Source organism: Podarcis muralis, chromosome 10 (genome assembly GCF_964188315.1).
Source record: "Podarcis muralis chromosome 10, rPodMur119.hap1.1, whole genome shotgun sequence".
NCBI classification, from domain to species: domain Eukaryota; kingdom Metazoa; phylum Chordata; class Lepidosauria; order Squamata; family Lacertidae; genus Podarcis; species Podarcis muralis.
Window position 1 is genome coordinate 57570904 of NC_135664.1, and position 23299 is coordinate 57594202.

A 23299-nucleotide genomic window follows, 5' to 3' on the forward strand; every position below is an offset into this window, starting at 1 on the left:
AGTTTTGGGGGGAGGCTTTAGGGAATCTGGTTTACTCCGTTAATCGCAGATTGTCATCACCCATTGGTTGTACCCCCTATGAGAAGATGTTTGGCAAGAAACCCAACACTAAACACATGAGAATTTTTGGTTCTGACATGTGGGTACGCACCCCACAAACCAACAAGCTTGGGAAGCGTGGGGCACATGGTTTGTTCATGGGGTACGAAAAAGGTGCATACAGGGTATGGATGACTAACTCTAAGTCCATAAAGTTCACAAGGAGTGTTGAGTACAATCCTAAGTGGGGGGAAAATGTGGGAATTTTCCAGAGTTACCCAGAGGAGGATGAAGGTGATGTCAAGCAAGCAGCTAAAGCTGAGGAAGCTGCTGAGGATGATGATGATGAGGATGATGATGATGATGATGATGATCAGAGTTCGGATTCCAGTTCAGTGGGCGGCGCTGCTGCTGATGTCAGTGAGAGTGATGACACAGCAGACTACAAGAGTGCAAAGGCCTCAGTCAGACCATCTGATGCGTCTGACAATGAACTGGAAGAACCACTGTTCACCATTGGTCATTTTTCTCCTAAGAAAGAGGAGATGAGTCCAGAAGACTTACGTCTGGTTCGCAGGTCTGAAAGGGCGACCAAAGGCAGACCTCCAAAGAGGTATGCTGATGAGTTTGCTAAGACAGCAACTGCTGTTCTTAGTAGCTCAGAGAAGGTGTGGGAACCTTCAAGCTTCAAAGAGGTTCAGGAGTTAACCTCTAAAGATGCTGAGCCTTGGCTTAATGCCATGAAGGCTGAAGTTGATTCCTTGAACAGGAACCAAACTTGGGAACTGGTACCGGTAGTCCCAGGAATGAGACTGGTTGGCAGCAAATGGGTCTTCAAGGCCAAGACAGACCAGAATTGGTTGCCAGACACAAAGCCAGATTGGTTGCCAGAGGTTTTTCACAGGTACCAGGACAGGATTACCACGAGACCTACTCTCCCACTGTCAAATATGAGAGCATTCGGCTGATGCTCAAGATTGCTGCGGAGGAGAAACTGCATGTTTCTCATCATGACATTAATACAGCTTTTTTGTACGGGATTTTGAACGAAGAGCTGTTCATGCTTCCACCAGATGGGATGGAGATACAGAAGGGAATGGTCTGTAAATTGCGGAAATCCTTGTATGGTCTCAAGCAGAGTGCTAGGTGTTGGAACACGAAACTCACTGAAACGTTGTTTTCTCTAGGTTTTCACCAGGGCAAAGCTGATCCATGTGTGTTTGTCAAGGAGGAGGGGCAAAACAAACTGTATTGTTTATGTTTTGTTGATGATCTTCTGATGTTTTGGAAGAATCAGGCTTTCTATCAAAGCACCCTAGCTCAGCTGAAGGAGCACTTTGACATGAAGGATCTTGGTGAGGTATCCAACTATCTTTCTCTGCAGGTGGAGAAGGACCAAGCAGGTAATTTTCTGGTACACCAAACACAGAAAATTGCTGATGTATTAACCAGGTTGAATTTGGTTGATGCAAACCCAGCAGACACACCGATGGTGACAGGTTACCAGGTAGATAGTACTGCTGAAGCGTTTTCTGACACAACGCTATACAGATGCGTTCTAGGCAAGCTGAATTTCATTGCCAGATGTTCAAGACCTGACATAGCTGTAAGCTGTAATCTGCTTAGCAGACATGCCAACAATCCTACGGTTCAGGATTGGAAAGCTCTGAAGCGCATAGCCCGCTATTTGAAAGGGACTATGCACTACAGGCTGAGGTTCACCAGTCAGAAGACTGGAGGTCTTGAAATCTTTGCAGATGCAAGTTTTGGAAGTGACACCACAGATGGTACAAGCACTTCTGGAGTGTGCTACATGTACAACCACTGCCTGTTTGACTGGTTGTGCAAGAAGCAAACAACAGTGAGCCTAAGTTCCTGTGAAGCAGAACTCAATGCTCTGTCATTTTCACTCATGGATTGTGAATGGTTGATGCAACTGTTTAAGGACATCGGGGTTTCTGTGAAATGTCCTATACAAGTGTATCAAGACAATAGATCGTGTTTGGCTTTGCTGAACTCCGAGAGTTGCAAGCAAAGAACCAAGTACTTGCAGATTAAGCTACATCGTGCAAGAGAGTGTATTCAAAAGGGACTGATTCGGGTGTCCTACATGGCAGGAAATGAAATTCCTGCTGATCTGTTGTCTAAGGTTGTTAACAAAGAACAACTTAAGGTTTACACACAGAGGTTGCAATTGGGTGAACCACAGGTACTACAGGTTACACGGAAAGGGGGAGGATGTTAGGATTTTTCCGTTCCACCTTAAGAGAGAGCAGGCTTTGAGAGTCACAGAGTCTGCGCATGTCCTAGTCACAGGATGTTTATGCTTGCTGTTTCCTTTCGATTTCAGTCGGTCAGAGACACTGACACAGAACGGTCATGTTTTCTCTTTGTTCTGTTCAACGCTAAATAAAATCTGTAAATTATGCTCTTCTTCGGTGCAAGCTTTCTGGCTGTGGTTTCTGCTGATAAAGAACAGTGTGCACAAGCCTGGAATGTGGCAATCTATTTCTGAGGCTTCGTGTCGCTAACTGCTGGATCTGCCTGGCTACGGGAGATCGATGGAAGTCCGGCAGCCGGCTTGGGGCCATGATGGACTATATCTCCCTGGCAGTTTCCCAACATCTTCCTTGTTGGTTTTCTTTTCTAAAAAGTGCTGGTATGAAAACAGGTTTGCAATATCTGGCATGCTACTGCTACATTTCTGAATCCCTGTCATTACACAAAAAGGATGGGGGAGGGGTTCGGAATGGAGTAAAGAAGGCTACTCTATTCCCTTTTCACGCTTGCCCTCGTGAGCAACCAGGCCACTGGATTCTGCACCAGCTGAAGTTTCCGATCCGTCTTCAGAAGCAGCCCTACGTATAACATGTTGCAGTAATCTAACCTAGAGGTTACCAGAGCACAGACGGCAGCAGTTAGGTTATCCCTGTCCAGATAGGGGAGCCGCTGGGTCACCAGCCCAAGCTGATGGAAGGCACTTCGTGCCACTGAGGCCATCTTAGCCTCAAGTGACAGCAATGGATCTAGAAGTACCACCAAGCTGCACATCTGCTTCTTCAGAGGAAGTGCAACCCCATCAAGAGCAGGCAGTCTCCCATCCATCCAAACTAGGGAACCACCCATTAACAGTGCCTCAATCCTTATCTGGATTGAACTTCGGTTTGTCAGCTCTCATCCAGTCCCTTAGTGAGGCAGGACACTGGTCCAGCACTTCCGCTGCCTCACCAGCAGATGTAAAGGAGAAGTAGAGCTGTGTGTCATCAGCATATTGCTGACAACGTACTCCAAAGCCCCAAATGACCCCACTAAATGACCCTTGGGAATTCCTTCCATTCTTACAGTTCTGTTATTCTTATTCTTCTTGCCTAACATTGCAATACCAGTTAACTGTTCCGCTCCACTGTATGCTTACCTGTGTTCCTGCCCTTTTCTGCAGACCAGCTCTGGATATTGCCCATTGCCTGAGTTCCAGCCTAAACTACTTGTTCACCATTGAAAACTGACAACCTCATAAGCATTCGTTTTTAACTTTGGCCCTGGCTTTTGACCTAAATTCAGAGCTCCTTTAAACTTTGGCCAGTTCCACAGCCCGTTCTCACTGCAGCGCTTCCTAAGCGGCTTCCTGACGCAAACGAAAGATGAATTAATACAGTATATTTGCTTGATTGTAGATGGTATCCATGGCAACAAGTTCCTCCTTTCTCCCTTCCACCCTGGTTGAGTTTGGCATTGCCTTGCCTCCACTGGTTTAACTGAGATGACAAACAGCAATGGGAAAAAACTTTTAAGTGTCTCAGATAGAAGAACAGTTAACAGTTCTCTAAAAATTTAAAATCCATTTCTGCTTGACATCTTTTTTGTATTGAAGCTACAATTTGCCATTCTTTGGCAGCCAAAGAGACTTCTTTTCTCTAGCAACAATGGCGTGGGGAGGACTGCGGCAATAATTGATACTGGAAGTTTTGTGCAGTGTATGTGGTACCTCTAATAGTTCAAGGCCAGGCTGCCTAAATTTATCCTGACAATTGCAGTGGCATCATTGAAGGATTCTTCTGAATAATTCATTTTGCCGCCCCCCCCCCCCCCGCCACATCCTGCTTTTCTTGTGTACAGAAATCAAAGCTGAACCTGATTTAAGGTATTACTTCCATTTCTCTTTCCAGTGGCATAATGAATTGCACTGTTTTGAGCCTTTTGCTATAATTGTGAAGGAGAGGAAGTTCTTAACGCAAATGCCTAGGATTTCAAAAAGATGGGGAAATTGATTGGGTTTTTAAAAAATAAAATAAAAATAAAACAAAAAACTGGATGCCCCAGTGAGAGTGTTAATGAAATTCAGCTTTCTTTCATAAATAATGCAGCACTTGGCACTTGATTAGGTGAAGCGAAGAGGAGTTTGTGCCTAATGAGATACATAGCAAGAGAGATATTGCTTGCAGATGGTTGCCATTACTGGTGACATATATACCGTTGTGCATGTGCCCGCGCATGTGTGTTTTCAGAGAGACTCCAAATAGGAAAGCTGTATTTCATAATAAAGCCGGCAGGATTAAATGTAAACAGGCTGTCTCTCCTTTCAGGCACCGGAGCTGTAGATTAGAATGAAGGCTGTATCCTGTCCCATAATCGGGATGCAAGATCATGTCAGGCCGACTCCCCCCTTCAAAAAAAAGGCAGAGTAGTAATGGAGCCCTGGCAATCCCCTGGCAAACTCCATTGAAATGTGATGTTTTGGGCAGCTTCCCCCAACCTTGTTCCTTCCAGATGTATTGGACTGCGACCTCCAATCAGCATGCCCAGTGGTCAAGGACCTAACCCTGCACCATAATGGGAGAAGCTTAGGTTTGGCTTGCCATCATTGCTGCCAACCCTGGAGCTGCCTGGCCTTGCTGTGCCTTCTCTTCTTGTTGTCTTGCTCTTGCTAAATTCCAGTTGCTAGCCCATCCTCTCTGAGTATGTGAACATGGAGGAGAGCGACAAGATGGAACAGCGTCTTCCACCTGCCTTCTCTGGGTGGCTGCCTAGATCAAGCACAGAGGGAGAAGGCATACTGAGGGCCTCACCGACAGGCAATGGTGGCAGAGGAGGAGCAGACATTCTGATGCCATAAGAACTTAAAAAGAGCCCTCTTGCATCTGGACAAAGGCCAACCTTGTCTTGCATCCTGCTTTGCACAGTAGCCAGTGACCATCAAGATACCCATGAGAAGCCCACGAGCAGGACATGGCAGGCAATAGCAGTCTTCTGTTGCATCCAAGCAACTAGTGTTATTCACTTTCAAATACTTGCATAAAAGGGCTGATGTCCTATGCTCAGTTACCTGGACTAAGCCCCATTGAACACATTTACTTCTAAGTAACAATGTATGGCATTGCACACTGAAGCAGGGAAGTAACTGGGCTGGAACAGCTTTAGGGTTTGCAAGAGTGGAGGCTGTGTTGAAATGGGTTTGATGGCCTTCTTTGTTTACAACAAGACAATCAACTTCCTTCTTGTACCCTCAGGTTGTACCCACGTCATGCAAGTGCCCTGAACAACCTTGGGACATTGACCAAAGACTTGGCAGAAGCAAAGGAATACTACAGCAGAGCCCTCCAGCTGAATCCACAGCACAACCGGGCCCTCTTCAATCTTGGAAATCTGCTCAAGTAGGTTATGGTCTCATTCAGTCCCCTGTAGGTTTAAAATTGGAAAATGGTTCTTGCAAATCAAAGCCAGGTCTGACTGCCTTGGGAGGATGTTTGAGTCCTCAGAACCTTTCCATCTTCAGCCCCAGGTAAGTCTTAATTATTCAAATGCATATGGTTACAACTTCTAGTCAACCACTTCTTTGCTAAGTACACTGCTGGGGAACCTCTGAGCCCTCCAGATGTTGCTGGACTCCAGTTCCCATCAGACCCAGATAGCATAGCATTCCCATCATCCCTGACCACTGGTCCTGTTAGCTAAGGATCATGGGAGTTGTAGGCCAAAACATCTGGAGGGCCACAGTTTGGGGATGCCTGTTGTAGACCAGCCTTCTCCTAACTGTGCTAGTTTTCTACTTGCAGGAAACTTTTCATAGTTGAACATCTTTTTAAAAATAAAAATCCTCCACCTGCAACCTAAAGTGCTACAGTTAATTCTGCCATCTTATTCCACATCACTTAGTTTTAGTAGCTTAGTCCTAGCAATCACAGCTTCCCATTCTCCCCAGCAAGACTATTAATTTCCTGCTTTCTCAGAGTCCGCTTTCATGCCTCCCTTTCTTTTCTCTGATTAAACTGCTGCTTCTGTTTCCTCTGCCTTCTCCAATTTCAGCATCTCTTACTGGAGCTCCCAGACAGCTCCAGTCTGAATGGGAGGTGGGCAGGTGTCTGTAGTGCACCTAGCATGCACCTGCACACTAGGAGCTCCTTGTTATGACTGCAGTGTCAGTAGCAGAATAGAGAGGAAGTGAGAGAGATACCTCCCTCTTTCTGTCTCCCCATAGCTGGAGAGCTACTGCCCTAACTGGGCGTGTGTTATGGGGAGAAGTGGGGATTTGGGGGATCAAGGGTTTCTGTGACTCAAATTCAGCTTGACTTAGAAATAAACCATACTCTTTCACGCAGAGAAAATAGCTCAGCTTGTTTCCAGTCCAGAGGAGATGATGCCCTTCTCTTATTTTGATGTGATTGTCCATTGCATGCCCTTATGGGAGCCGGGTCTAACAGCCAGGCAGTGGGAGACTTTAGAAGCCCTAGTAGGTCAGGGAAATCCAACAGACAAGACGGGCTGAGTGAACTGTGAAAAGGTATCATAGCCCAGGGAACTGTTTATAGGGCAGCAGAGCACAGATCTGGAGGTTTCTGGTGCTGCCCCAGAAGCTCCTGGCAGGAGGTCACTCAGTGAATTCAGAGAAGGTGGGAAGTATAGCCAGCCAGGTTCTTTGTTTTCCTGCAATATACATCTTGCCCTCAGGAAACAAACACATACTCTGAGTGATCCCCCGCCCCCCATGCAGCAGATCCCCCGGTCACAGACAGGAAGAGCCTCGTAGCCCATAATTCTTCGGACTACTGCTAAATAATGTTTATATGCTGCTTGACTTTGCAGTGTGTTGTGCAATCATGTGCTTGTCTTTCATCCTCAACTCTTTCATATGGTGGACCAAGCAGATAGGAAACTTAGCACTGGAAGACAGTTGCCCTATTCAGCAGAACCGATAGCCTGCACTAGTAGGCCTCGGGGGCCACATGGAAATGCTAGCAGGATCAAAAGCCAGGAAAAATTCCACGGAGATACTAGTTGTATGTGTCAGCAGCTGCACACTGTGGAAATGTATGTGTGTAAGTGGGAACAAGAAGCATCCCCCTTTCAGACTGGCACCATTGTGTGTGGCATGGCAGCCCTGTATCCCATGTGAAAGGGCCTGCTAATACCATCATTGCCTTCACAGAACCCTCAATGGGTTGTGAGCCAGGCAACAGCCTAGAATGTTCCCAGAGGTGGAGGGCAACAAAAGAATGTTCCCAGAGGTAGAGGGCAACAGGGTAAAACTGTGGTTCGTTTAAACCATGGTTTATTGAAACAAGCTAAGAACAACCTACACTTTATGATTCTGGCTTGTTTCAACAAACCATAATTTAAACTAACCAGAATCCCCAGTTCAGATGGAACAAGAAAATCTGGTTAGTTGAAACCAGGCAGTGGCAACTTCTAATTTCTTCCTTATGATCACACCAGAGGTGTGGGGGTGTGACTCTAAGACTTGTTCCTGTGTGGCTAAACCTTGTTTTATCATTACATCTGAAATGGGCCAGTGTTTGTTTTTGAGTAAGCTGCTGCACCAGCATGTACGCCCAAGGCTCATTCCCATACTTTATAATTTAGTGTTAGGTCCAAACAAGCCAATGTAGCAGAAGCAGACTTCCGAATCTAAATCCAACTTCCTGTCTACTGGACCACATTTATCTAGTCTTGATTGTAATGACTGATTGTGTGCAATTGTATGTCAGCTGCTTCTCTGCCTAAAACGGAGCCTCTGTCTGGAATGGGGCCAGAGCAACATATGTAATTCAGGCTGCCACATAAGGGATGCTATAATCTTTTTATTATCTCTTTTAAAAATGCACATTGTTCTCTGTTCAAATAAAAAAAAAAAGCCATTAACAGAAAAAAGAGGATAATTGAGAGGACTACATGGTGCTCAAGAAGCATGCCTGTGGGTAATAAAGATTTTTTTACTGCTGCTGAGTGGGTTTCTTAATCCTTTAACTTCTGATACTGGCATTTCCTTCACTCTTGCCAAATCTTTTGGCAGAGCAGTCATCAATTTTCCATGTCACTGAAATGTTCCACAGATACTCAAGCCGGTGACCTCAGATGCTTTAATTTGAATTTTTATTTATTTATTACATTTCTGTAGCGCCTTTCATCCAAGGATCACAGGGTGGTTTACAGTATGAAAACAGAAAAATACATAACATGGTGACAAACAAAAACAATAACCCCCTCCCCAAACGGTTTAAAAGGCCATAGATTGTTTAATTAGCCAGAGACCTGGGAGAAGAGGGATATTTTTGCCTGGCGCCTAAATATATGTAATGAAGGCACAAGGCGAGCTTCCCGGAGGAGTGCATTCCACAAGCAGGGAGCCACCACAGGAAAGGCCCGTTCTCCTATTGCCACCCTCTTGTGGAGGAGGTGCATGAGGAAGGGCCTCAGATGATGATCTATAAATTGACAAGTTAGCTGACCTTTCATTATTCAGCAGGATAGGGGAAGGTGCACAGGCCTTCTTTTGACAGGGCTTCGATAAGTTAGTTTCAGTATTGTACTGTGGCATTCCTTCCCCAAAGCAACTGTTGTTCACCAGAGGTGCCTAACCTATGGTCCTTCCTATGTTGCTAGACTACAACTGCCATCACCTCTGGTTAGTGACCATGATTACTGGGGCTGATGGGAGTTGGAGTTGCGCAACTTCTGGAGAGCAGTAGGTTAGCTATCTGCTGCTTTATAAAGAAAGAAATGTCCCTGCTGTTAAACTGAGTGGTAGTGGTGGTGGGGCAATATATAATAGTTGCAAAGCCACAAATATGATCTTCTAAATTTCCCAGCTTATTAAAAAAAAGAGATGATAGCTTGTCTGTGTTGTTGAGTGCACCCCTGATTTTATGCATCATGAAAATGTATGCAGCAGACATAACTGTTCTGGGTAGTCTATCATGAAAATGTAGATGACATACCAACCAGGTATCTGCACCTGCTTGAGCCATGGGTGTTTAAAGATGCAGCTGTGTAGTCTGTACTTTAGTGTGCCATTAATTTTCTGATAACAGTTATTTTGTAAGTGTAAAGTAGGGGATATAGGCTGATGGAAGTTGTAGTTCAGTAACATCTGGAGGGCCACAGGTTACTTGCGAAGCCGCTTGCCCAGAGAAAGGATTATTCTGTATTCCCATCCCTTGTACATACAATGTATTACAAGCAAAGAGTAGTACATTGAAGAGAACCTGCAGAGCAAGTGGGTTGGTTCAAAGCAAACCACACAGGAAGGTGCCTTGTACTTTCTTCATTTGTGCATCCATCTTGGTACGTCCATTCTGACAAAGAGTGGCTCCCCAGAGAGGAATTGAGAGAGAATTAAGAGCCTCGGACGTGAGGTCTCCAGGCTGACAGCAGACGGACTGATGGACATTTGTTGGGGATCGAAACCGGGAAAGGGAGGGGTGGGGTTTTGGGAATCCAAAGGGGGTACAATTATATTTGGTTTCTTTTCATTCTGTTTTGTTATTAGTATAAAAATTGGGAAATTCGTGGAAGGGAATATGGGTCGACTTTAGAAAAGGGTTTTAAGAATGAGCATTGATTCACAAATATTGATGTTTATAACTTAAAATTGGTTAACTAAAATGAATTAAATATAATAAGGTTAAAAAATGGGGACAAGAACTTGCTGAGCTAACAATTTAAACTGGAATACAAGAAGGGGAGGTGTGGGGAAGTCAGGGAAATATGTTATTGAAAATAAGGAATGTAAACTTCATGTGTTTTTAATTTTTTTGCTTTTTTCTTTTTTTTTTGAAAATCCTAATAAATATCTTTAAAAAAAAAAAGAGTGGCTCCCCAGGTTCTCTAGCAAAAGTCATTCCTCTTGCCTGCTACTGGATCCTTTCAACTGGAGGTGCCAGGGCCTGAACATGGGACCTTTTTCAGGAAAATAATATGCTCTATTACTGTACTGTGGCCTCTTCCCATATTCTGCATTGGAAGCAGGAGATGAAGGGACATGGTCCAGGGTAAAGGTAAAGGGACCCCTGACCATTAGGTCCAGTCGTGACCGACTCTGGGGTTGCGGCACTCATCTCACTTTATTGGCTGAGGGAGCCGGCGCAGAGCTTCCAGGTCATGTGGCCAGCATGATTAAGCCACTTCTGGCGAACCAGAGCAGTGCATGGAAACGCTGTTTACCTTCCCGCCGGAGCGGTATCTATTTATCTACTTGCACAGCATAGTTGTCTCTTTTTTGGAAGTAGGTATGGGAAGGGTCTATACACACAGGCCAACTTCTAAGAAAGGAAATGTTTTGCTGAAGCATCTGTGTATATAGTTTTTCTTGGAGCAGCACACACACAAACCATTCCCTTGTTGCATTTTTAAATGTGGGAGTTGCTTGTGAGCCTGCTCCAGCTGGTTTAAAATACGCTCTGGGAAATGGCCCTCAAGGAGTAAAATCCCTGGCTTTGGATGTCTGAGAGGAAGACTGCTCATTACACAGAAATGTATGCCATAAAGCTAAGACAGCTGAGATGGAGGGGAAATGGCTGAACAGAAGGGCACTTCAACACTCAAAATGATTCCCTCAGCCATTTTCCTTTACATGCCTGTTAGTGCTTTGTTTGCACATGTTTGCATCTAACTTTAGAAAGCCTTCCTCACACAAAGACTGGGAGACAACTGATAGGGAGTCCAGTGTCATATTATGCTCTTCAGTCATGATCAGCCAAGATGGCGGCATGGGCAGGCAGTGACAGAAGCAGTGTCATTTCCCTCTCATTATTTCCTCAATTACTGTTGAGCTTCATCATGCTCCTCTCTTCACTTTTATATCCCTGTTTTTCCCTATGGCAACCTCAGACGTGAAAAAAAATGGGGCCTGTTTGAGCTTACCATGCCCTGTGCTGATTTTATAGATATGGGAGTCAGAAGTAGAGAGGGAGAGAGAGAGACAACCAGTAAATGACTTTAGTCCAAGATATTAAAGCTAATGGCTCCCAGAGGGCAAGTGTGCTCCTTAATCAGTGCTTCTGGGGAACTTTTCATTTGTTGAGCCGTCTCCTGCTGATTCACGGGAGGCCCAGGTCTCACTAAGCAATTTGTAGTTTGCCCTTCTCAGGGACTTCAGTTCTGAAGGCAAATATTGCAGCTGATTTTTTAAAAGGTGGACCACAGTGGAATTTATGGACAGTAATAACTTGGAACAGGTGGAAAGCCAAAAGAAGGTAGGCATCCCACACCGGATCCTTGTAGAGTTAGCGTTTATCAAAATGACACTAGCTGCATTTAATCGTAACAATAAACTATGGTTTGTCATTACTGAACGTGCTTTGGGCCTGCCAGCTCCTTTTTCCACAGTACATCAATATTCCGCCAGCATCTGGAGCTGTTAGCTAAGGTTGGCATGAACATCTGAAAGAAACCGCAAACTTTCCCCTCCCAGGTTAAACATTTGCACTTGGCAGTATGTGACTTTCAACGGGTTTTCCTTTGCTGTCAGATTTACATGCAATAGGCTGTGATGTATATAAGTTGACCTATTTGCATAGCTGGGCACAATGTTTTCTGTTTCAGTTTCACTCCTTCTGAAGCAGGAAATGGCGGCTGCAGGTGTACTGAGGCTAGGACACAAGAGAGGCCTATCTGCTTCCGAAAGCAGCTGCCCAGTGTCTCCCCCGCAGTAATGTCTATCGTAATACAAAACACGTGAAGCATGATGAAGTCACATTCTCAGAATAATACTGTATTCTTTATTAATAAAATGTTACAGAGAAGAGAGAGGAGGTGGCACAGGGCTGTCATTTTCAACTTCGGCCACATATATGTCATAAAGTCTAGCTTTAACCCCAGATACCCAAAGAAGCCTGAGAACTGTAGCCTGTGGTGGGCGCTGGGAATTGTAGCTCTGTGGCAGGTGAACTACAGTTCTCAGCATTCTTTGGGAGAAGCCATATAAATTTGCTTTAAATGCGCAATGTGAAATTTGACTAGCTATATGTTTTAACGACACCAACCCAGCTCACTGCGGTCCTCTTCCTCCCAGCATGACGCTGGCACACATACGGAGAACCAGCATGTAAAATTAGACTGCTAAGCATCTCTAGTTTATGTGGAGTTTCAGAAGTAGAGAAAAACGATTCCCTCTGCCTCCTTCCTGGAGTATCAGTCAGAAACTGAGAAGATTGGGTTGCACGATTCACAGTGAGAACCACAAAGTTCCTTATACAGATCCTCATATTACACCCCCCCCACCACCTCCAGTATTTTGAGTTTTCCATCAGCCTGGTTTGCTTCACTCAGGTTCCCTGGGAGATTCACTACAATAGCAAATGGAAAGAAGTGCTGACAAGGGAGAGAAGGGGCTTTTGTAGGGATTGCATGTGCTGCCCAGCAGGCTACAGAAAATGTTGCCAGCAGGTGCCAAGGCACCACAACGTAGCTCATATCCAGTGGCTGCTCCCACTCCTCTTTGTGCTGTCAGGCTGTGCAATATGATATTGCCCCAGGAGACACTCGATAGAAGAAAATTTAATTATCTAGCCCTTTCTGAAAAGGAGAAGACAGGCACTTTCGAGTCTGTTAACGGTATTTTTAATCAATTGGTGAGCTGAGAAAGTTGTTAAGAGAACTGCCTTCTCTCTCCCCCATCCAAATTCCTATGACTTACAGGTCCCGGGGGAAAAAGGAAGAAGCTGTTGTCTTACTGAGAGATTCCATTCAGTATGGACCAGATTTTGCAGATGCTTACTCCAGCCTCGCTTCACTGTTGGCTGAACAGGTAACCAGTTCCATTCCAGTTCACCACCTATGCTTTGTACTGTATACTAATCCTACTTTTCAGCTCTGTTGGGTACAATGCTCTGTGATAAGAGATGTCTACTTTCCACGCAGGAAAAAACAATGAAATTGTTAAAAATGAAGGCTATTCTATACCAACCTAGCCCCAGTTGTGTGCCAGTTTCTGTGCCTGAATTATACCACCTGTAGAAATGATGCATTTTATATTGTGGTGGTCCATATCCTATAATTTTTTTCTATTCTGTTGCTCAGGAGAGGCATGGAGCTGTGAAGGCAACAGCTGCTAAACTTGCATAAACACCCACCAAAAGTCTCATGCACGCCAAGGGATATTAGGCACATTCATGTGTTCCTTGCTGCACGTACAACATGGGAAGCCTGTCGTTTGTCCTTGATGTATCTCAGTACTATTTACACAGACTTGCAATACCCGGCAAGAGGTTGTTTCCCAGTCCTAGTTAGATAATACCTGGGACTGAATATGGACTTTGTGCATGTAAAGGGTTATAGGATTAGTGTTAGGGTTGGCAAACAGCGTACAACTTTTGAAGATATACCTCTTGCCTGTCCCAAATGAGGCAGGTGCCCCATTTTGCAAATATGTAAAACATGTCAGAAGCATCTCTGAAATGTTTTCATTTATTTTGTGTTTACTTACGGGAAATGAATGCTTATGTCAATAAAAGCACTGTTGTCGGCAGGCATCCTTTCTCTCATTCACTGTAGGTATACTGTAACATCTACGTAGGTTGATAAGGCCATATGGAAAATAGTGCAAGGATAAGGAAACCAGGGCTTTGCCTTTGGGATTCTGATGCTGGGTTGCTTTATCATCGCATGCAGAGTTGGGAGCCAGTGCCGCATACTGATTTTCCCTCTTTGCAGGTGGGGCATGAGTAAGGCTGTCTTCATTTTGAACCACCTCCAGAGAATAAACGAAATTAATTGCTCTCAGTGACAACAGACTTAAAGAGTATGGATTTTCAATACTGTGGAGCACCGGTCATAAGGCCATTAGAGCAATAACTAATATTGAGTCAAAGAGGTTGTGAGTCAAAAACAGTTGTCCCCTAGCAGCAGTAAACTTCTTGTCTGCAACAACGATAGAAAAGGTAATAGGAGTGGCTCATTCTCGATCTGCCTGTTCCCTCAAGACATTATCTCATCTGAGGAGGTAATAACATGAAGCATCAGTAAAGAATAGTTTGCTTCACTGTTAGAATCATATGTTTGGGTCACTTGTGAACTGCCCTGTGATCCTTGGATGAAAGGCGATATAGAAATTTAATCAATAAATAAAATATATGGGTCTTCACTGACTCGCCAACTTTTAATTTAAAAAATGGTCCAGGGCAATAGATGTGCTGCAAGTGAATAGCTCAGTCGGTAGAGCACGAGACTATTAATCTCAGAGTTTTTTGGGTTGAACTGGATGACCCTCATGGTTGGGGTTGCCATTGCCCCCAGAACCATTCCTTCCCCACAAATTTGTGGCATATGAACATGGTGTCCACATTGTGGGAGGAGCAGCATTGGCTCAGTTGTAAATAGATGAGGAAAGTATCTTCTCTCAGTAGCTACAGGGGAGCCCCAATGTCTAATTAGATCTGATGCTTTTACTACCCACTGGGATGGGAGTCACTGATGCACTTCTTCTCCTTCCACCATAATAGTAATAATAATAATTTATTATTTGTACCCCGCCCATCTGGCTGGGTTTCCCCAGCCACTCTGGGTGGCTTCCATAGAGACCAAAAATACACAAAAATGTCACACATTAAAAACTTCCCTGAACAGGGCTGCCTTAAGATGGCTTCTGAATGTCAGGTAGTTGTTTATCGCTTTGACATCTGATGGGAGGGCGTTCCACAGGGCGGGCGCCACTACCGAGAAGGCCCTCTGCCTGGTTCCCTGTAGCTTTGCTTCTCGCGATGAGGGTACCGCCAGAAGGCCCTCGGCGCTGGATCTCAGCGTCCGGGTAGAACGATGGGGGTGGAGACGCTCCTTCAGGTATACTGGGCCGAGGCCATGGTAGCATTCCCCAACGTGGTGCCCTCCAGATATTTTTTTACACTGCAGCTCCCACCATCCCTGACCATTGGCCATGCTGGCTGGGGCTGATGGGAGTTGTAGTCCAGGAGGGAACCAGGTTTGGAGAGGCTGCTCTCTAGCAACGTGTGCAGCTCTGACTCCCCCCTATTGCCAATGCCATCCCTTTGTAGACTGGATTAGTTTTGGGAGTGCACAGGAGCTGCAGCAAAGGCTCCTTCTGCGTGGTGTGGGGCTTGGCAAGTTACCTGGGGGCGCACGAAGCAGCAGCGCTACTAGCGCTCCCACGCTGCCAGACTCACAGGAGGATCAGGTCAAGCGGTAGAAGTCACACTCTCTGCAGCTACTGTGAAGTAAGCAGACTGATTAATTGTGGGTTCTGGATTTATTTTTATAATCTGGGAAAGGGAGGAGGAGGGAGCTTTCTGATTGACTCAGTTGATCCTGCACGGCACGTTTCCCCTTGCAATGTAAGAATCTAAAATGAGCCTTGACGTTCCTTTGCTCCAGTAGTTGTAAAAAGGGGCACTTAAGATTAATGTTCCATGCTCAAGGGAGTTGGGTTGTAAGTCAGCGTAATTACCCTGTCCTCCCCTCGAAAGGTGATTTTCAAATGAGAGCAGACTTGCAAAGGGAGGACGATTACACAAGTCAGTGTTGTAGTGAGCCCCAAACTTAACTGCGAGCACTTCGCTGCTTTTGAAGATTCTGTACCTTTAAGAAAAGCCGCTTCTCTGTGATGCTTGTGGAATTCAAAGCACTATAGGGATAGCTCAGAGATAGCATAGAATCATAGAGTTGGAAGAGCCTCTGAGGATCATTTCGTCCAATCCCCTGCAATGCAGGAATGTGCAGCTCTCCCTTACAGGGATCGAACCTGCAACCTTGGCATCATCAGCACCAAACTCTAGCCAACTGAGCTATCCAGCATGAGTCTCTTAATCTCAGGGTTGTGGGTTCAAGCTCTGCATTGGACCAAATGATTATCATCCTTTCCAACTCTACAATTCTGGTTTTCTTCTGGGTCCCCCAACCCCCCGAAACTTGTTCTCATTGGAATGCTTAAGACATCAGAAGTTCAGAAGGTGGTGCTTGATTTGCTCGTATACTGGCATTAGGCAGCTGACCTTGTGTCTCTGGTTGATCTAGGACAGGGGTAGGCAACCTAAGGCCCGTGGGCCAGATGCGGCCCAATTGCCTTCTCAATCCAGCCCACGGATGGTCCGGGAATCAGCGTGTTTTTACATGAGAAGAATGTGTGCTTTTATTTAAAATGCATCTCTAGGTTATTTGTGGGGCATAGGAATTCGTTCATTCCCCACCTCAAAAAAATATAGTCCGGCTCACCACATGGTCTGAGGCACGGTGGACTGGCCCACGGCTGAAAAAGGTTGCTGACCCCTGATTTAGAATCAAATGAGGTTTTGCTTTGCTTTTTAATGAAATGGATGCCTTGGGCAGGAATCCTCCTTCAGAAGCATATTGTATTATTGAGGCCTGACAACTATAAAATTATGATTCAGGGCAACTTAAGTGGGGGTGGTGGAGACTTGGGGACTTCAGTGTTTGCAGTTCATGCAGATCCCCCCCCCCCCGAAAACAGCTTCTGGAGTCAAAGAGGCATTAGACACTGCCTTCCAGCTGTTATCCATCTAGCCCGGTATTGTCTACTGCTGCCAGAGTCCCAACTAGAGGACTCTCCCACAACTTGATAGCTTGGTCCTTTAACTGGAGATGCCAGGGATTGCACCTGGGACCTTCTGCTTGCAAAGCAGGGGCTCGGAGCGATGGCATCTCAAGCTTCCCTGGTGCAACCATGGCAAAGCAAAGATGGGAGGCTCATGTAGTGCATTGTAAAGGGCCACAAGAGCTGTGAGGTGTGGGTGCTTTAAAAATCCCTGAGAGGGAGGAACGTGAGTAACAAAAAGCCTGCAGGAAACAGCTGCAAGAGGCCAATGCAGCTTCCCCTCTGGAAATTAGGAAACATGTTGTAGCCGACACCAGTACCTGGGGCCTAAACCAGGAACGTTTTGATCTATGTCTGGGTTCTTCTCTGATGAGCAACTTAGAAAACTATCTTGGGAAGACTTGCCTTTTCAACCAGGCTTTCCCTGGCCTGTAAGACTGGACCCTGTTTGACATGTCTGCAATGCCTCTATATGCTTTCATGTGTTTTTCTATTGCTGTTTTAGTTGCATTTTTGTTTTAATTGTATATTGTTTAAACTGTACACTGCTTAGAAGTTTTTGAAATACTAAGCTGCATGTAAATGCTTTTAAATAAAACAAATATATTTGCTTGGGATGAGTGAACCCACCCAGTTCCATTCTGCCGAGTTTTCATGGATTGTGAAATGAAATAATTATTTTCTGCCAAAACTCCAGAGTGGTTCACTTAAACCAACAGCCAATTTTCCTTGTGTCCTGAAGACCTTTGTGCCTTGTTAGGACCTAGCAGCTCCCAAAGCTTTTGTCCCTCCTGCAGATTAACAGAAGGCGAATAAATGCTGTAAAATCCTTATATGTACAGATATGCTCAGTTTGCATAATTCACATTCAAAAATCTGAACACAATTAAATGCAAAAGATTTTAGCACATCATATGCCCCCATCTAGAATATATGCAGGTTAGCTGTGAAAATCTCTCCCGTGGCCTCAGATTATTCTCAAGCTCACCATGTGTGATGATGATATCTCACACAGCACCTGCCTGTCTACTTCTTGACCCCGATGAGTGCAGACCCTTTCATGGATATGATTCAGCGTTATGCCTCACAGCGCACTGTTCTTTGAAGTGCAGGCGCAGCTGCCATGCAAGCAGAAAGCGTTTCCCTCTGTTCTTGAGCCTATCTGGGGCAGCGGCAGCATCATGCTCACCTTCAAGCATATCACAGGAGCTTCTGTTCTCATGGGAACATTATGTTTTCATCAGTGCTATTAATGTACTTCAGTCTCTTATATGGCAACCCTGCTCTTTCTCCAAGGAGCTCAGAGCGGCTTGCATAACATTCTCAAGCATTCAGAAGGAAATACCCTGAACCCTTCCCCAATAAGCCCATAAGTATTTCCATGAAAGAAATGTACAAGTAGCCATGAGTAGCGAGGCTGACAGCCCTCTGGGTAACCACGTTTGCTAACTCTTTTTGTGTTAAGGACCAATTAAAAGAAGCAGAGGAAGTGTACCGGGCTGGAATAGAGAACTGTCCTGAGAGCTCCGATCTGCACAATAACTATGGGGTTTTCTTAGTAGACACAGGTAAGTACATACTGCACTGGGGTTATTAGATATATTCTGGTTGAACCAAGAGGACAATTAGTTTAATCTGTGTAATTCAAAGTGCCCGAAAGCGAATGTGCCCATTCGTTGCCATCTGTGAAAATGAACCAAAACGTCTCAATTTGTCTTTAGTTAACTTTCGTATGTGTTGAAAAGTTCTTCCCATTTTTGGCAGTTTTGATACCTGCTGCAACCATACCCGAATTACTTCAAAATTGTTCAGCAGCCTTTTGGTCCCCCGTCAGCTGCTGCTTTTTTCTGCATTTTCCTTCTTTTCCCTCTTGCCCTCATCTGCCCTCACCTCCCGCTGATTAAGGGCAGTGACCAGTCCGGTTTTGTCTATGGTGTTGCAGTGTTACATGTGACTTGGTGATGTCACGGACATTTGTAAATGAAACCACATGGTTCACCACAACCAGAGAGATTAAATGTCAGGGAGGGTAAATGAGGCCAAGCATAATGAAAGGAGAAGAATTGTAACAGTCCAATCCTACACCCCACCCTCCAACCTTAACAATGGTGTGTGTATGTGTGTTAGCATAGTCCCTCTCACCTGCAGAAAGATGCATAGCTGGTTATCAGGGCAGGTGTGCATTGAGCACTAGACATTAAGGTCCTTAAAACCTTAGGTAACTGACAGTGTAAACCTATGCATGTCTTTTAGAACAAAGCACCATTGAGTTCAAGAGGGCTTACTCCCAGCCAAGCAATCACATGCACACTTTCCCGGGAGTAAGTTCCATTGAACTCAGTGGGGACATATTTCTGATTGGTGTGTATAGGATAACACTGCAAATGAATAAATTAACGAGTTAGCATCCACATCGAGTGGTCATTGGAAGTGCGCTTGGAAGGGTTTGCAATTAGCATTGATGTCCAGCTGGCAACCTTCCTGGTACGTGCTTGTCTTTTCAAGCCAGCAGTGTTGTCCTGCTTTCTGTCTGAGCCACCAAAGGGTTGCCTACCATATCCTGATGGTGATGCACTATGACCACTTTGAAACCATGTATGCTTCGGCCACTTCCCAGGCTTTCCTGCTGCAGCTCAGTGGTGGCTCAGAATTGCTCATCAGCTCCTTGAAGAAGAGTACAGCTGCTACAGAAGAAAACCTGGCTTTGCAGTGGGCTTGTTTTGTCCAAACACAAATGCTGTGACTTGGAAAAGGAAGCATGTATGTTTTCTCAGCAAAGGACTCGTGGCAGAATGCGGAGTCTTTCAGATCCAGCTTCTGTAGCTTCGGTTCCCTCCTTGGCACAAACATAATAGAAGTAGTCACTGCAAATGGCACGTCATACATTGACTTGAATTTGAATAGTGGACCAAGGAAAGTAAGCCACTCCTTTTGGCTTTCAGGTTACCCCTTCCAAAACAGACTTCAGACAATTGCCTGAGCTGTTGACAGGGAAGGTTACATAACTATCTGGGCTCCCAACTGCTGCAGCAAGCATTTCTCAGAGATAAAATAAGGGAGAAGGTGCATATTAACACTTCTGAAAGCCACAGCAGAAAAAGTAAATTTTGGTGATCCTGTTGCCTTTGTATTGTGATGACAGGCACCCTGTGGTAGAAGAACTATCAAATCTTGAGTCCAGCCAGTTTCCCACCTTCCAGAGAATATGCTAGTGATGGGGTAGCCGGAGGGAAAAGAAATATGCCAGCTTTAACGCTGCTGTATTTCCCCACCCCCAAACCTATTCCTGGGTGGGTTTTGGGGGTAGGATTTGAGGGAATGGGAGAACTTTAGATCCAGCAGATCCAAAACCTCCCCATACACTTTGGAATAATACCGCCTTCTTTGTCTTCCACCCTTATTGTGCTAAAATAAAATAAAACATTCAGCCAGTCTGAAACCTGACCCCCCCTTTTTTTACTGCAATGAAATCAGCTGTCTTCTATTTTTCGCTAGACGGAAATGTAGAGTAGATGTTTTCTATATATGTATTTTTAATATCCCTACTTTATTGGGGTTTGTTCCATTCTCCTCCTGTTAAGCAGCTTATTGTAGCCTCAGAATAGCCCCTGGACACCAAGCAGTGCCTGAGTTGCTTTTCTGTGCTGGGAGAAACTCTTCCGCTTTGACTTGATCTGCATTCTGCATGAGAGGGCAGGCACCTGCTCCTTAGGCTGCAAGTCTGTTTTCTTCTGCAAAGGTCTTGGATGAGGTCAGGGTAGAGAATCTCAGCGCTTTAAATTTAGAAAAATAAAAAGTAGTTTTCTGAAAAGCCCGCTGAATGCACAGCCTTGCCTCAAGAAGCCTGGATAGGTGATAAAAGGGGCCATTTTTATTCCTTTCACGGACTGTGATTATTAGCATCGTCTCCAAAGTCAGAGGCATAAGAAACACACGGACGGTTTGAGGACTATGTCTCTCACTCAATTTTGCCCTCATACTGTCATATATCTCCTTGCTCCCACGCTCCCCAAAGACGCTTTTGACAGCACATGGGGAAAGCACAGCAATTAAAAGTGCTGGGGATTGTGACAAATCTTTCTGTTGCCATCTGAGCTTTCCTGCCAGTGGAGGTGACTGAGAGGCCTGTCACTGTCAACCCCGACTCTTCCGAAACCGCAAGTTAAGGCGTTGGGATGAAATGCTTACAATAATATGAAGCTTTAACTAGCTTAACTGTGGCTCAGCCAGGAACATTTTAATTTGCTTTCAGAAGCTGCTCAGGTTTAACTTGCTCCTTGAACGCCAAACACTTGGTAATTCTTTTGTACATTCCTCTTGTTACATGGATTCAGTATTCAGATGGATTGTATAAGAGATACTCTTGATGAGTCCACACTTAACTTTGCTCTGCATTTCTTGGCATTTCCTGGTCAGTGTCCAAGTGCTTTTGTTTGTTTTGGTTTGCCCCTTAACTTTCCCCCAGGTAAGGCCACTCTTTAATGCAGAATCGGAACAAACAGCCTGACCCTACCTTGCAGGGTTGTTGTTGCGATTAAATGCAGAGGGGGGGGGGGATAACCATGTACACTCCACTTTGAGCTCCTTTGAGCTAAAGGTGGAATTTAAGCACAATGAATAAATAAAAATAAAATAAGTAAAGTCGAAGTGGCTTGCAAAGACAGTGGTCTTCTACCAGTGTGCCGTGGCACCCTGGGGTGCCTTGAATGATAGTCAGGGGTGCTGTGGGCAACACTGGCCTCTATCCCTCTTTCCTTCCCTCCTTCTTCTGATTCCCTCTCGCGTCTCTGCCTCCCAAAGGCTTGCACAACTGATTGTTGCGAATGGTGCCTCTGGGGCTGTCCAGGGGGTGCTTCCTAGGCCCCTGTGGGGCAATGTGAAGAAGCCCCTCTCTTTGGGGAGGGGGCAGCTCAGAGACCAGGGGCGGCAGCGGCGGCTTCCCAGAGAAGTCCCAAGAAGAGGGGATAAGAGGGAGGTTGAGGGAGCACACCACAAGGGAAAGTGCTTGGAAAGGGGTGAGGGGCTGCTGGCTCTGCAGGCAAAGGGTGACATAATTGGGCTCCTCAGCCCCACAGGGGTGCCACAGAAAGAATGTAGTTGGTCAAGGGAGCCGTGGACTCAAAAAGAATGAAAACCTCTGGGCTAAGACATTTAGAGGTTTATAATCAAAACCAGAACCACAGTTCATATCCTGAAAGCTATAGAACACCAACACAGGTACAAGAGGCACATACGGCATTTCTTCCTAGCACTCTTGCCAAGAGGCAAGACACTTCGTCCCGTAACCATTGCAGCTTCAGAGTGGTATTCAGTGCTGTCCCTACTCAGAGTAGACCTATTGATGTTAATGAACATGACTAGCTTAAGTTAATTAATTTCAGTGGGTCTCCTCTGTACAGGACGAGCATTGAAGGTAAGCACAAAGGGGAGCCCAAGGTAGAGTTCATTACAGTCGTCTAGATTGGCCTGGATAGCTCACTTGATTAGAGCATAGTGCTGATAATGCCAGGGTTGAGATTTCATACCCATGTGGGACAGCTGCATATTCTTGTGTAGCAGAGTGTTGGACTAGTGTTTACCAAACTTGAGTCTCCAACTCTTCTTGGACTACAACTCCCATCATCCCTAGCTAGCAGGACCAGCAGTCAGGTAAGATGGGAGTTGTGGTCCCAACAACAGCTGGAGACTCAAGTTTGCGAAACACTGGATTAGATGATCCTTCAGGGTCCCTTCCAACTTTACAATTCTGTGATTCTATTGCTGTGAGAGATGTGAGTTTGCAGTGAATAAAACAGCTGAAGGGTCTTGAATCACTGTAAATATGCTTTGGCCTTGAGGGCATGACTGAAAGTTTCAAATAAAGTGAAATTAACAAGAGGGCCCCCCCTTTTATTTTACAATTCTTAAACATTGGTTATTTTTAACCTTGACGTATTTATTTGCATTTCACATGCAGATTATGTATGCATACTGCTGTGGAAGATGTTTCCATGTGACAGGCAGTGGATTCATGTACAAAATTTATCTTAAATAGCTGTTTGCTTCCCAAGGCTAGCAATCTGTCACTTTTCTGCAGGATGAAATTAACATCAACACATCGGTTGTGGGTTGTTGGCTTTTTTTTAAGCATAAGACACTGATGAATGATACTACTTAATCAGTTTACACACAGCTTGAGCGCTCTCTTGCTCTCTTCTTCTCTGCTGTAATGGATTTCTCCAAAATTTCATCTGTCACGTCTGTCCATGAAAAATACAGTCAAGCAGCTCCATCCTGTGGCGATGCATAAATACAGTCTTAGGTTTTGCCACTAAAGGACACTTTAGACCAAACCAATCTATTTATTGATAGAAGGAATAAAATACCTGTAACTGTGCTGTTTTGTTTTTTCCTATTTAATGTTAGTGTCTTTTTTAAAAAAGCTTTTCTTGCAAGCTGCTTTTAGCATCGTTAGAGGAGCAGGTTATACTTTTTATTTACATC

At 45.0% G+C, this 23299-nt stretch overlaps 1 protein-coding gene across 3 annotated transcripts in view; it reads left to right on the plus strand.

Moving 5' to 3' along the window:
- Positions 1-23299, plus strand: part of TMTC1 (transmembrane O-mannosyltransferase targeting cadherins 1) — a 171035-nt gene that overhangs the window by 133161 nt on the left and 14575 nt on the right. For all 3 annotated transcript variants that reach the window (XM_077935118.1, XM_077935116.1, XM_077935117.1), the window contains 3 exons: positions 5547-5690; positions 12952-13060; positions 18282-18384. In XM_077935118.1, the coding sequence (XP_077791244.1) occupies positions 5547-5690; positions 12952-13060; positions 18282-18384 (356 nt within the window). The remainder of the gene's footprint in view (positions 1-5546; positions 5691-12951; positions 13061-18281; positions 18385-23299) is intronic.